Below are 14918 nucleotides of genomic sequence, written 5' to 3' on the forward strand. Positions count from 1 at the left end.
GTCAATCTGCTACTTTTTGGAAAGAATAAATTTCTGTCCTTACTCAAACCTCAATAAACGTTGCTACATGTATTACAACAATCATTTTTTGGTAAATACTTACCTAACTAGAAATAGCAGTAGTTTGTAATTTCCTCTAGGGAAGGGACATATTCTGAACAGCCCTACACTTCTGGTCTTTCCTCAATGTGAGGTGACCGAACGCATGAATAAGACGGGAAATGCAAGACACAACTGAAGAAAAATGTGAGCCTCACTCGGCCACACTGCTCCAGGCCACCACATTATCTAGGAACCCCAGTTGCTTAATGCACAAAACTTTTGAGCAACTGTTCCGTGCCCATGACTCTGCTAGGTACTTGGCAAATATCAGTGAAGAAAGCAGAAAAAAACTCTGTCCTCAAGGAATTTATATCCTGGTAGGGGGAGTGGAGGTACGGGAAGTAACTAAGAACTCTCTCTCTCTCTCTCTCTCTCACACACACACACACACACACACACGCACGCATGCACGTGCGTATACACAAGTGTACACACTAAATATACATGCACAGCCCAAGTATATACGCACGGCGGATATGACAACTTGTAAGTGGGACAAGAAACGCAGAGCAAGAAATAAGAGGGATGAAGTGGTAGGTAAGGCAGGTGGAAGTCAGGACGATCAGTGAGAGTCTTTCAGAGAAGGTGAATTTTGAGAAACGACCTGAAGGAAAGGAGGGAAAAGACTCTTGAGGACAAATGAAAACGCAGAGGAACAGAGAGAGGAGGAAGAGGGTCTGGGGTCTTTACAAAACTCCTCCCACCCAGGGGATGAGGCAAGAAGAGGAGATAGAGCAGGGACGGAAGGGGGTCTTGTGGGACTTCCAAAAGAATTTGGATTTTCGGGGGCTGTGAAGGAAACCTCGGAATGGTTTAGAGCAGAATGACCAGAACACACTGCTGTTTCTCCCGGATGACTCTGGTGATGGCGTGGAGGTCACCACGGGGGAACAGGCAGACAGGGAGGCTGGATGCGGTTCACGCAGTGCTGCCTGCCAGGGACAATGGCAGCTGGGAGGTCAACAGAACTGGTTGACCTTTGTTGTGTGCTGGGACAGGTCAGGCTTGATGGCTCCTGGCGAGAGGACCGGGACCAGCTGCAGGTCCGGGGTGAGGAAAAGGAGCGATCTGGTAAGTGGGAGAGATGCCTGTTACATACAGGCGTAAAAATGTGGGGTGGGCGGGTGGATGTCAGAGTCTGGAAATCCAGAGAGAAGTCCGGATCAGAAAGTAAGCAGGTCTCATTCCTTTCTGGAAGTGGATCATATAGGAACTGCTTTCCACGTGATAGTTATTAGGATCACATGACCTTTTTTAAAATCTCTTGTTTTAACCGCATTAATGGTTTCTCTTTTTCTTTCCCTTAACTTCCATGAGTCACTATTTACAGAAGAGGCTGATATGAGAGACTCTTCTTGGACCGAGTCCTTTGTTTGCGATAACCTTACTAGCGGAGAATCTGACAAGAAAGAAGAAACTGTGCGAGGCATAAGGTTAATCTTTTTCTTTTTTTTAGCACATCTGAATGTAAGTAGAAAGAGAATGCTATAATCAGCATATTCCACATGTTCTTAAATTTTCCAAACTTAACAAAAAATTAAGTTTAGGAATGTAGCAATCACAGCGATAAGTGGATAAATGCGGTATGATCCCAGGCAGATAGAAAATCATTAATGACGCTGTATTTTAGAAAATGGATGAAGCCGTCAGAGGGTGTCAGAAAGGTAACTAGGACTTTATCTAATTGTGATTGTATCTTCGGCTGCATACAGTCAGCTGTGTCATTCTAAAAACAGAGCCGCACAAGTTTTAAGATGTGCCCTTCAAAATAATTATTTTTGAGACAAAAGAAAAACCAGAGAAAGATGGAACGACTTAGCGTCGTCACGGAAGACCATACTCGGTCAATCGCTTTGCATTAGCGGGACGCTCTGTTGGGCAACTTGGACTATTTTGCTTCAGGTATTTTTTTCTCAGGGTAGAAAAAATATTGATTGTCCATAGCAGAAAAAAAAGTCAATGAAATAAATGGTTTATAGTCAAATGTAGAAGAATTCTAGGGTCATTTATTTTATAATGTTCTGGTGTTATTTTTACCCAAGTGCTAGTAAGACAACGCACGGCAGTGTTCGGTTTCTCCGCAATGTTTTATTCTATTTTACATTAAATAATGATTCTGCACTAAATGTCCTGCCCTGCTTGGGGAGAACAGTTGTGACTGCAGAAGCCAATACACAGCATGTGCCATCAATTCATCCGAGCGACTTACAACACATCGATACTGAATTTGTAAAGTCGCTTGTCTTCAACTGTACATGGGGAAAACAATCTCTAGCTGAAAATAAGAACCGAGGCTTCCGTTGACCCTCCTTCCTGCAGATTGTCATACTTTGGCGTTAGAAGGGTACCAACGGATTATCTAGCCTCAGGGTTCTCACACTTGGGGTTGCTAAACCTGTATTCTTCCGAGGAGAAAGCCAAGAAAGAGAAGAGTGAGAAGAAACAATGTCTACTCTTTACTATCGTTCAAAAATAGGCAGTGGCAATTTAATAATCCAAGGGATTATTAAACAATAATTATTATTAAATATTATTAAATAATCCCTTGGATTATTAAATTACTCTGAGGATCCAACCTCAGAGTAAGGGTGAGCCCATTTTCGCTGAGGGAGAGCAAGGAAGATCGGGGTAGGATGTTCACTGAGCGTATTAAAGATGCCCTTCTTTGCATGAAGCCCCCATTTATGCTGCAATCTTTTCAAAGCTTAAAATAATTAGAAATTTAGAGCAACAGCCAAAATTAGCACCTAAATTATCTTGGAGATTTTCTGAAAACATTATTAATCAATAACAAATGAGCCTGATTAAAAAAAATCAACTCCTCTGTCATTTAATCCTAAGAGTAATGTAGGAAATCGATCGCCCTCATTAGGTAGAGGCTGAGGCATCTCCAGAGCGTGTGCCATCACCCAGCCTCTGCGATGAAGCTTGCGCACGTTAAGGATGAAGGTGAATCACTAAGGTTTCATTGCTACGTGAAATCCAGGCTGGCGGAATAAACTGACCAACACAGGGATTCCGGAGCCAAATTCACAGAAGACTCAATTCCGTCAAGAAGAGTAGAACAGAGAATGTGTAGGACTTTCGTTCCACAACGGGGAAAATGAGCCTTTCACGTGTTTCCCCTTTCTTCCTCTGATGAGTAGATCCATGCTAAGTGCATGTTAGTTTGGGCTATTGATGAGGAAGTGCAGTGCGTGACCCCGTGAAGGGGGCAGCTGGGGGGTTCCCTGAGGACCACTCTTCTCTCATGGATCTCGTCTTGGACCAAATGGATAATGCAGGCAGGTCTAGGGAGGAAATGCATGCTGGCCCGGGAGGAGTTGAGCTAAGAGGCTGGAAACTGGACTGTGTGACGTATCTAGGAATATACACCATTTATTTTCAAACGAAATGATGGGTTATCTGTTTCGTTCGAAAATGGATTATCTTAACTTACATACCAGCTACTAAATATTGGCATAAACTTTCTCAATGTACAAGTTATAAAACCCCGGTTTGCTCTGGCTATAAAGCATGGTGCCTTGACATCATCTCAGCACGGCCATGATCTCGCTGTTGTCATGATTCCAGCCTTCTGACATCAAACCGTGAGTCCTTGAGGTTGTCTGTCACATGCTTCCTTTTCTATACCCAGGGCCTCTCTCTTCCCGGCACTTGGTTAGACTTGGACTGACGTTGCCAGAAGGCAAGACTCCTTGCCTTGTCTGGTGTTTGTGTTCCTTTGTTTCTTTTCAAATACCTGAGTTCCTGGGTGGTTTGCCTTCTGTGGTTGACCAGAATCTTGAGCAGTTTCTATCATCTTTAACAGGAAGATGTTGAAGGAGCAGGAGTCACTCCAGAGAAGAATCCTATAAGGCAGGAGTACTTACAAGGGGACTGTTTATCTCAGAGTAGATCCAGATATGCCACCGGCATAGTATGGTCCCTCGCAACCATGTAACTAAGAGCTAGGCTACTGTCTGCCTTTAGGCTGGAAGCAACAAGGCAAAAAAATATTAGCGCCTAATCGAGAGGGAAAGGGTCATGTAGGGTCAGTATGTCTGGGAAGAGATGCGACCTTGGGCCTTTGCACCTTGGAGCAGAACCAGGTGGAAGGGACTGTCAAGGAGGTAAGAGGAGGCCTCCCATTCCTGCTTTCCCTCAGCTGCCCCATGCCCCTTGCTGTGGACATGAGCTGCGTGTATGAGCAGACGGCTGTCCCTGTGTCTGTTCGTGTCTGGCATCCGTAGGTGGGCACGTGTGAGCACTGCACGGCACACCCCGTCCAAGATTCTGGAGTTAAAAAGGTCATCATGCCAGCTTGGCTGCCACATCTCTTACTTTGTGCTGGGTGTCATGAAGAAGAGAGACTTGGGCACAACATCAAAACATGTAAAATACAAAGAAAAACACTAAAACAGAGGTGAGCACAGGATGAGAAGGGACAAGAGTGAGCCCTGGCTGTTGAACCTTGTGCTAAACATCTGTGATGGGCACCTTGTTATCCATTAGCCAAAGCTCTCCAATGGAGGAGCCAAGGTCAGGATAACTGTGGAAGGTGAACATCAGATACTTGTATGCTTGGGTTTAATTTTGAGAACCTCGGAGGCTGTGATCTACATGGAACCTAGCTCTCGGGATAAAGCAGGGATGCCAGAGAGTTCTGTGTTGTAGGCTCACCTCTGATGATTGGCCCAACTATTATCTAAGATCACAGAAATAAGTGCAGTGGTTTCAATATTACCTCCTCCTCTATAGAAAAAGACCCCCTAAGCCATGTAAATTCCTGGATGAACCTTCTACTTACGTTTGTCTCTTCTTCCCATTACTAGATGGAAAGTTTGTGATAGATTTGGTCTGCCGAATGCCCCTGCTGTGCCATACCCTGGAATGGACAGTCTACAAACACCTTGCTTTATCTACTGGACAAAAGTCATTATGGCCTTAACTTCAAAATGATGAAACCTGGACTTAGCAACCCTCCATGCATTGACAACCCCTGAATCCCGGCTCTCTAGCTTCCAAACCCATGTCCATTTCTCTAGGAAACACGTCCCTTGTTTTTCTGGCCACACCTTCCCTGGAAATAGCATTTTTATCACTTATTACATCACTGACATTAGAAGGTCCTCAGGTTGTTCAATCCTCATTTTTTTTTCCTAATAATTAAGTCTCATGTCTGATCAAAAACAAGTTGAATACCACGGGAGAAAGGACAGAATGTCTTCTTGCACCACATGAGTAAGCAGGCATTGGTCATTTTGTGTCCTGTTCAGATAAGGATGAGAGATGTTCTCCTTACCAGGAAATCTTCTGCCTAAGTGTGGCTCTAGCAGGTGAGCTCAATGTCAGACCTAAGATGGACTGGATAGACGGTTCACCTGCCATGTGGTTCTACATCGCTGTGGGTCATTTTAGTAAGAAGTTCAACTATAAGAAATAAGTTTCAAAATTACTATAAGAACCACAAGCCCCACCCTGTTGAACATCTGGAATTAGAAGTTAACAATATAAAATACTAAAACTTTACTATTAAAGCCCTTCCTTTCTTCCTCCGCCCCTCAGTTGTTTTCTGCCTTTGGATTCCATCCTTTTATTTAGTCCAACTTAATTTGAATGAGATTTCCATGATTATCATAAAGAAAGTCTAGTGAAGATATTTACAAAGTGATGGGGGTGGGCAGGTGGGTACCTTAGGGCCTGAGCTAGTCAGAGTTTAGGGAATCCACCATCTGATAGACGGAATCTTTGCACCTCTCAGAACTGTTTATTGAAATCCTAACCCTTGCTGTGATGGCTTTTGGAGGTGGGCCTTTGGGAGGTAAGTAAGTTATGAGCTGGAGCTCTCATGATGAGATTAGTGCCCTTATAAAAAGACACAGGAGATGCTCTCTCCCTCTGCCATGCAAGGGTACAATGAGATGACAGCCATCACTGAACCAGGAAGCAAGTTCTCACTCGACCTTGAATCTGCCTTTATCTCAGACTTTCTAGCCTCTAGAACCATGTGAAATAAATTTAAACCACTCAATCCAGGGTACTTTGCTATGATAACCTAAAAGTTCTAAGACATGCCCAGTATTCGACACCTACAACCCAGGAGTCTGTGTCTATTTCTTTGCCTTTTTCAAGTGCCAGGGAACAGGGCCATCACACAGTCAACAGACCATTGTTACCTAAACAGTGAGAAGGACACCATAGAATAGGGATATCAAGAAAGCAGAGATAGGTCAACCTACAACGTAATTTTTAAATGATGTATACTGTTTTTACTTTTGTCTATTAGTTTTTGTGGAGTATTTCTTATGGATAAAACTTGCTGCAGAAGCCCAATATATCATAAGGATAAAAATAGAGTAAATTGAGCTCAGGAACTCCAGATGTCCATCCTGAGCCTTCTGCTTCTACTAAGTGTTAGGCAGTGAGAAAAGAGAGAAGATGCATGGTTCCCAAATATTCCCTAAGGAGCACCAAGAGAGCGGGTAAGTAGGGACACCAAAAGAAGTCACGGGAAAGAAGAGAAAAGGCAACCCAACAGCTTGAACAGCTTAAAAATAGCATGGCGCATGGGAAAGGACCACACCGGAAATACCCACTTGGGTACCAGCTGATGGAGCCTGCTGATGTGCATTTAGTGGGACAGGTAAACCCACAGTGAAACTGTGACAAACAAAGACTGTAACAGGTAGGAACATGACACCAGGGGAACAAAACCAGGGAAAAGCTAGCTGTGCCTGTGTCAGCAAACGCTTCCAGGTGGGGTCAGGGGGGCTCTAAGCATTGCTTGGAATTCTGCATTCAGTGGCAGGAGAGAGGGCATTTCTGGCAGTGAAGCTATTTTATTCTTCAGGCCAGTTCCTCAGAACATTTTAATAGAAAAATGATAAGACAAGCCTCCTATATCCCACACACCAATCTGGGTGGGGTATGATATATACAGGTATGGAAAAGGAACCAGGATCAAAACACCTGACAGTGGGACACTTATTTAAGGGAGAAATTGGAAGGTCCAGTCTCACGGTGACTAAGGAGGACACAGAATAAAGATCGATTTGAGATACATTTAGGAAATTCATTTAGGAGAATATCTACATGACGTTCTTCCCCAACAACATGAAGCCAACACATATTCTTCGTCAGAAAATACTTTTAGAGAGAAAAGTAGCAAGAGTTGAAGCGAGAAAAGTAGTTTATAGAATTACTTCTCCAGAACCCATCCATTCTCTCCTCTGTTTCACCACAATTGACATAATAATCCTCATGTAAAAAGGAAGAGGACTTACAGACAGAGTTTTTATGGCTACTGTCCTTGCTGGGCATCATCTTGACTCCTCTTGACTTCAGTTCAATTGCCTTTTTCACTGAAAGAAACCAAAGAAAGCCATTAGTAGGTACAGCTCAAAGAGATCCCATAAAGTAGTGCTTTATCCTCACAGCATTTCCAGTCGTGACTGCTTGCCTACCAAGCTCTGGAAAATGGGACACGTTCTAAGAGGTTAATGATGCAAAGAAAATGAAGTATAAGAGCTTGTGAATAATTAATGCAAGGCTATCAAACAGCAAGATCATATCTTGTAACCGCAGTGACAGAAACTAGAAATAATATGCAATACAGTGTAACTTCTCCATCTGAAGTCACTCACCAGTAGCAATGGCCAGTCTAGAAACCATGATCATTCTCCAGGTACTCAAGGGGATTGCTCTCTCAGTGTACGTGCGCTGACTATAGAGCTTTCTAAATCTGCTCTATTCACGATAATTTGTAGACACAATTGAAAGTTGCTCATTTATTTATTCACATCGTTATCTGACCATGCAAAGTTTAGCAAATATGCATTGATGGGGAGCAAACATGGGAAAGCATGTTCTGAGTGCTGGGGATAAAATATTCAATAAAATGTTAAATAAAAGAATGCCAATCCTTCCAGATGCTTATTACCTATAGATAATATTTTTTAAAAATCATCTATGAAATTGATTTCTAAAGTCATAGTTATCAGGTTTAAATTTAAGTAACTTTATTATTCTAGATCCTACATCAGACATTTAAAGAAGTTCTAATTTTCTGGTCATTTCTGGGGAAAAAAATAGTGAGGAGGCATTTATGGGAAGAAACTAGAAAATAATATTTTAATTTAAACAATTTAATGTTTTAAATATTAACATTGTATTCTTTTTAATTAACTTAATAGTTTAATAATATTTATAATAAATAAATGTAATATTTAGTTTAAACAGTAATGGTTTACATAAATGAGCCTGGACCTCGAGTAGCTGAAAGCATGCAGACCTGAGTTTGAATCTTTGCTAACAACTCGTTCGCTATGTGGTCTGGGTAAGTTAGTCAGAGTCTGTTAAAGTATCTGTAACGTGGTGTGCCATGGTCAGCTTTATGTGTCGACTTGACTGGGTTACAGACTTTCCAGATACTTGATGAATAGTATTCTGGGAGCTTCTGTGGGAGGCTTTTTGAATGTCATTAACATTTAGATCAACTGCGACACATGGTTGTCTCAGTCAGTTAAGGGTCTGACTTTGATTTCAGCTCAGGTCATGATCTTAGGGTCAGGGGATTGAACCCCATGTTGGGTTCTATGCTCAGCATGGAGTCTGCTTGGGATTCTCTCTCTCCCTCCACTGCTTCCCCCATTCTAGATAGATAGATAGATAGATAATCTTTAAAAATTTACTCAACTGAGTAGAGCAAATTGTTCTTCCTAATATGGGTGGGCCATATCTAATCAGTAGAAGGTCTGTATAGAAAAAAATGCTGACATTCTCATGAATAGGAAATAATTCTTCCTGCTTACCTGCCTTCATTTTGAGATATTAGTTTTTTGTTTTGTTTTGTTTTGTTTTCCTGCCTTAAAATTCCAACTGAAACATCAGCTCTTCCTGGGTCCTGAGTCTACCAGCCTTTGGACAGGGACTACACCATCAGCTCTCATGGTTCCCTAGCTTACCCACTCATTGTACAGGTCTTGGGACTTCTCAGCTCCCATAGCTGTTGAGATCCAGTTTCTTATAAAAAAAATTAATGCATCTTACTACTTCTGATTCTCTGGAGATCCCTAAAACAATGGGATGCTGATATCAAAAGCAGAGTTATTAATGTTGTGCAGGAAGGTTTAGATGTTCAGCGTAACAGATGCCCCTGAACATAGTAGACTCAGTCTATGATGGTGTTTGCTATTACTTTCCTATCTCCATGGTCATATTTGCTCTAGCTGTGGCCCCAGGAATTGTCCTCTGGGATTGTCCTTCCGTGGCTCATATCGATGAACCTCTGTTCCTTCTCCACTCTGCCACCATCTGGCCACACTATTTTCCAACCTTCTGGCTATCAGGTCTCTGCAGCTCTGTTTCTCAGAGCCCCACCTCCCACTTTTCACCTCACTCTTCACAAGGACATTGGCTGCCAGCTTACATTTTGGGAACCATCTTCAAACGCTATGGTTTTTAATTCTCCCACAACTCAGGTATGTCTTGTGCAGAACTTTACTCATATTAGAACGCCAGGAAACCAAGGCTCACAGATTTGTAGAACGTGCACAGGGGGAAGATGTGTCACTTGGATACAGATCTTCTCACTCAGGACCCAAGACCCTCCGTGTGCTTGGCCAGCTTGAGTGTGGAAGGCACGAAGGTAAAGTCCCCCTAACAGGAAGGAAGCTGAACATGGAAGACAGCCTTGCCCTTGGACTTCAGAATCACCTGAGTGTCACCAAAGTTGAAGGAAATGATTGTTTATGGATACTTTCACTTTTTTGTTTTTCTTTCTGAAATGGGATAAAAGCTGATTCTCCATCATTTTCCACCTCTCCCTTAAAAAGAAAGATTTTACATTTGAGGAGACAATCCCTCCATGTTGGCACTGACTACACCTTTTTAGGTAGAAGGCACCTTTGCAAACACCTCCCCTGAGGAGGGAATCACAGGAAGTTTCTTTGGAAGAAATGGAGATAGCCATTACCAGAATGCTGGCCACTGAGCAGATCCAGGATTTGGGATTTAGGAGTGGACAAGACAAAGCTGCCATCAGATGGGTAAAGTGAGGGGTGGCAGCTTTCACCAGAGCTGAGATGCACAACAAGCTTAGGTAACACATGGCGGCAAGCACCAGGAGGCAGTCCTCTCCGCCTGCTCCCTCCTCATCTGCCCTTCTGCTCATCCTTATCTCCCTGTGGTGGGAAAACGAGCTCTGGCACCTGCTCTCATCACAGTGCTGGTGGCAGCAGGGACTGTGTCCGTCAGACTCCCTGGAACAACGTTTTCATTTGAACTGGTGAATGCCTCCGTGTGCGTCACCCATCATAACCACTGTTTTGTGCTGAAATAACTTTGTCTTGAAGTTACTCGGGAGAGAGGCAATGAGTGCACAATAAATAACAGACAGGGATCAATGCGAAATAATAACAAACATAAAACTAAAGCAAATGTCACCCAAATAAACAGACAGAACAAACAGGACTCCATGCACGCAGAAAATATAGAGAAATAAAAAGAGTAGCTTTCACGGTACAGTAATGACGTCTAAATATACGGGACCGATCTGGGAGTTTGATGGATTCTGGAACTTTGCAAATAAGTCTATGTAGTTGTGTGAAGCTCAATCCACCAAGGGTTTTTCCTCCAATAAAATGGTGACGCGCAGCTGATGCCAATGTGCTCCACTGAGTCCTGATTTAGGACAAATCGCTGCTCTTCCGATTCCACTGCACTGGCTCTTGGCAACATTGTCAAGAAAGGGCGGTTGACTTGTCCATCCTCCAAGGGTCCCTCCTCTCATGGTGCCCTCTTTTCCTCCACCCAGGGTCCTACTTTCCTCCCCCAGCTCCCCACAGACCTGAACCCAGAGTTCCTCTGACCAGGAAAGATGCAGGGGGTGAGGGAGAGACTAGGGCAGGCAGATGGAGCTTCTCCAGAATCATGGCTCTCCCAGGACAATCTCTGCCAACAGCCTGAAGTTGTTCACAGATTTAAGTGTTTACCCCATTTGCTCTCAATTCTTAGAAGGAATCATAAAATCACACTTCCTGATTGATAACAATACTAATTCCTGGGTCAACTTCAAGACGTATGGAATCAGTAACCCTGGAGATAAGCCCCATCTTCAAACTTCATATTTTTAGCAACCCCGTTTTGCTTTGTTTTTCTCTTTTTGCTTTGTTTTCCTTCCTCTCCATTAGTTTGTTTTCTTTTTGGGGGATCGGGGGAGGCAACTGGATAAATGCTAAGGTTCGAGCCTGAGAGTCACTGGCCTATCTCCCTTAGATTATTCCTCAGTAATTCAGATTCCACGGCCTCAAACAGATACATCAGTCCCCCCTTTCCTATAAGGAAATTTAAGCAGGTAAAACTCTAGCAACAATATTTGCAGATGAAGCATAGAAAAGACTGAGAAGGAGCACCGGCAAGGATGTGTTATTTTGTTTCATATGTTCACTCTTTGTTTTTTCTTTTACTCTAATCAGTCAGGGTTAGGATAAACCTACTTCAGGTCATTTGGAGAGTTGAGAGAATCACCCCCATATTGAAATGCCAATGGCTTTTCATAACCACGTTTCAAGTGGCAGAAAGCTGAGACATAAATACGACTGTTCCTTTATAACGCAGCTGCTTTCCCTATCCGTTCCAAAGGGAACTTCCTTCCCTCCTGCGTCCACGACTGCTTCCTAATCAAGCTCAGTCGTGGATGCTTCCCAGGTTCCCTCCCCTGTCCCTGGCAGGGGACATCACAGAGGTGCTCATGCTTATTAGACCTCTACTGGGAAGCCAAGTCATATCTTCAGCTTCCACTGCCTAAAACGGTGCTTTACCTGTCAGGAAAAGCTCAGATCATTTCAAGTAAGTAAAAGAAGTGTAAAATGATTTCAAAAAATTAATTTACTAAAGTCGGGACCAGGAATCACTGAGAAATCTTAACCAACCAGAGAAGAAATTGTTTTGTGCATACACATCAACCATGGACACATCTGAGGAACTCGAGGTTTGCAATAAAAAATATAAACCCTGTTAATTGCACTTATTATTGACTCCGGGGATTGTCATAATTCATTAGTTTTATTAATTTAATATAAATGTATATATAATATATATAGTTATATAAAAGACTTAAGTTTCTAACATGTATACAAATGAACTTATCGGAGCTTTCTTATTGTCAGAAATATTCTTATTCTGTTCATCTTGCAATTATTTAATCAAAAGGTTTTTATTAAATCTGATAAACAATTATATCCTATAATCTATTAATCTTCTGTATCTATGTTGTCTTTTCATATTTTCCCCTTAGTAAATATGATTTATTTCAAATTTCATATTTATATCAATTTATTCTTGAATTAGTGGCAACAGCATTCTTTTTTTTTCTTTAATTGTGTAGTGTTAGTCACCATACAGTATGTCATTACTTTTTGATGTAGTGTTTCATGATTTTTCGTTTGCATGAAACACCCAGTGCTCCATGCAATCTGTGTCCTCCTTAATAGCCATTACCAGGCTCACCCATCCCCACGGCACCCTCCCTTCTAAAACTGTTTGCTTCCTGGAGTCCATAGTCTCTCATGGTTCATCTCCCACTCTGATTTCTCCCAATTAATTTTTCCCTTCTCCTAATGCTCTCCATGTTATTCCTATGTTCCACAAATAAGTGAAAACATATGATAATTGACTTTCTCTGTTCTCAGCATCATCTCCTCCAGTCTCATAAAGTCGATGCAAAAGTTGGGTATTCCTTCTTTCTGATGGCTGAGTAATATTCCATTGTGTATAAGACCCACATATTCTTCATCCATTCACCTCTTTTTTTTTTTTAAAGATTTTATTTATTTATTTGTCAGAGAGAGAGGGAGAGAGAGCGAGCACAGGCAGACAGAGAGGCAGGCAGAGGCAGAGGGAGAAGCAGGCTCCCTGCCGAGCAAGGAGCCCGATGTGGGACTCGATCCCAGGACGCTGGGATCATTACCTGAGCCGAAGGCAGCTGCTTAACCAACTGAGCCACCCAGACGTCCCTCCATTCACCTCTTGAAGGGCATTTTGGCTGTTTCCACATTTTGGCTATTGTGGCCATTGCTGCTATGAACACTGGGGTGCATATGGTCCTTCTTTTCACTACATCTGTATCGTTGGGGTAAATACCCAGTAGTGCAATTTCTGGGTCATAGGGTAGCTCTATTTTTCATTTTTTGAGGAAACTCCACACCATTTTCAAAAGTGGCTGCACCAATTTGCATTCCCACCAACAATATAAGAAGGTTCCCCTTTTTCCACAACCTCTCCAGCATTTGCTGTTTTTTGCCTTGCTGACGTTTTCCATTCTAACTGTTGTAAGGTGGTATCTCAATGTGGTTTTGATTTGAATTTCCCTGTTGGCTAATGATGATGAAGGCTTTTTCATCTATTAGCCATTTGTATGTCTTCTTTGGAAAAGGGTCTGTTCGTGGTTTTTGCCCATTTTTTTGATTTGATTATCTGTTTTTTGGGTGTTGAGTTTGAGAAGTTCTTCATAGATCTTGGATATCAGCCCTTTGTCTGTAGTATCATTTGCAAATATCTCCTCCCATTCTGTGGGTTGCCTCTTTGTTTTCTTGAATATTTCCTTGGCTGTGCAGAAGCTTTTTATCTTGAGGTAGTTCCAAAAGTTCTTTTTCTCTTTTGTTTCCTTTGCTCTTGGAGATGTGCCTTGAAAGAAGTTGCTGTGGCTGATGTCAAAATAGTTGCTGCTTTTGCTCTCCTCTAAGATTTTTATGGATTCCTGTCTCACATTAAGGTCATTCATCCATTTAGAGCTTATCTTTGTATATGGTGTAAGAGAATGGCCCAGTTTCATTATTCTCTATATGGCTGTCCAATTATCCCAGCACCATTTATTGAAGAGACTGTCTTTTTTCCATTGGATATTTTTTCCTGCTTTGTCGAAGATTATTTGACCAGAGTTGAGAGTTCCTTTCTGGGCTCTCTACTCTGTTCCATGAGTGAGTGTGTATGTATGTATGTATGTGTGTGTGTGTGTGTGTGTGTGTGTGTTTATATACATACATACACACTCACTCATGGAACATATATGTATGTACACACACACACACACACACACACACATATATATATATATATATATATATATGTTTTAGTGCCAATAGTATGCTGTAATATAGCTTGAAATCAGGCAACATGAGGCACCCAGGCTTGTTCTTCTTTTTCAAGATTTCCTTTGTGATTCAGGGCCTTTTCTGGTTTTATACCAATTTTAGGATTGTTTGTTACAGCATTTTGAAAAATGCTGTTGGTATATTGATTGGGTTGGCATTCAAAGTATAGATTGATCTGGGCAGCATAGACATTTTAGTGATGTTTATTCTTCTGATCCATGAGCATGGAATGTTTTTCCATCTTTTTGTGTCTTCTTCAATTTCTTTCCTAAGTGTTCTGTACTTCCAAGAGTATAGATCCTTTACCTCTTTAGTTAGGTTTATTTCAAGATATCTTATGGGTTTTGGTGCTATTGCAAATAGAATCCATTCTCTAATTTCTTTTTCTACAGTTTCATTATTGGTGTCTACGAAAGCAACTGATTTCTGTGTATTGATTTTGTACAACATTATTGAATTGCTGCATGAGTTCTAGTAATTTGAGGGTGGAGAATTTTGGGCTTTCCACATAACTACCACGTCATCTATGAAGAGAGAGAGTTTGACTTCTTGGCCTATTTGAATACCTTTACTTACTTTCTTTCTTTCCTTCCTTCACTCCCTCCTTCTTTCGTTTTTTGTCTGATTGCTATTGTTAGGACTTCTAGTACTATGTTGAACAACAGTGGTGAGAGTGGGCATCCT

The 14918-nt window shown here is 41.9% G+C and overlaps 1 protein-coding gene across 1 annotated transcript in view; it reads right to left on the reverse strand.

Annotated features, from left to right (window-relative positions):
• CSMD1 (CUB and Sushi multiple domains 1) overlaps positions 1-14918 on the reverse strand; it is a 732674-nt gene that overhangs the window by 665482 nt on the left and 52274 nt on the right. Inside the window, exon 2 of the mRNA XM_044225749.1 lies at positions 7368-7445. Within this exon, the coding sequence (XP_044081684.1) occupies positions 7368-7445 (78 nt within the window). The remainder of the gene's footprint in view (positions 1-7367; positions 7446-14918) is intronic.

The sequence above is a fragment of the Neovison vison genome, chromosome 11 (genome assembly GCF_020171115.1).
Source record: "Neovison vison isolate M4711 chromosome 11, ASM_NN_V1, whole genome shotgun sequence".
NCBI classification, from domain to species: domain Eukaryota; kingdom Metazoa; phylum Chordata; class Mammalia; order Carnivora; family Mustelidae; genus Neogale; species Neogale vison.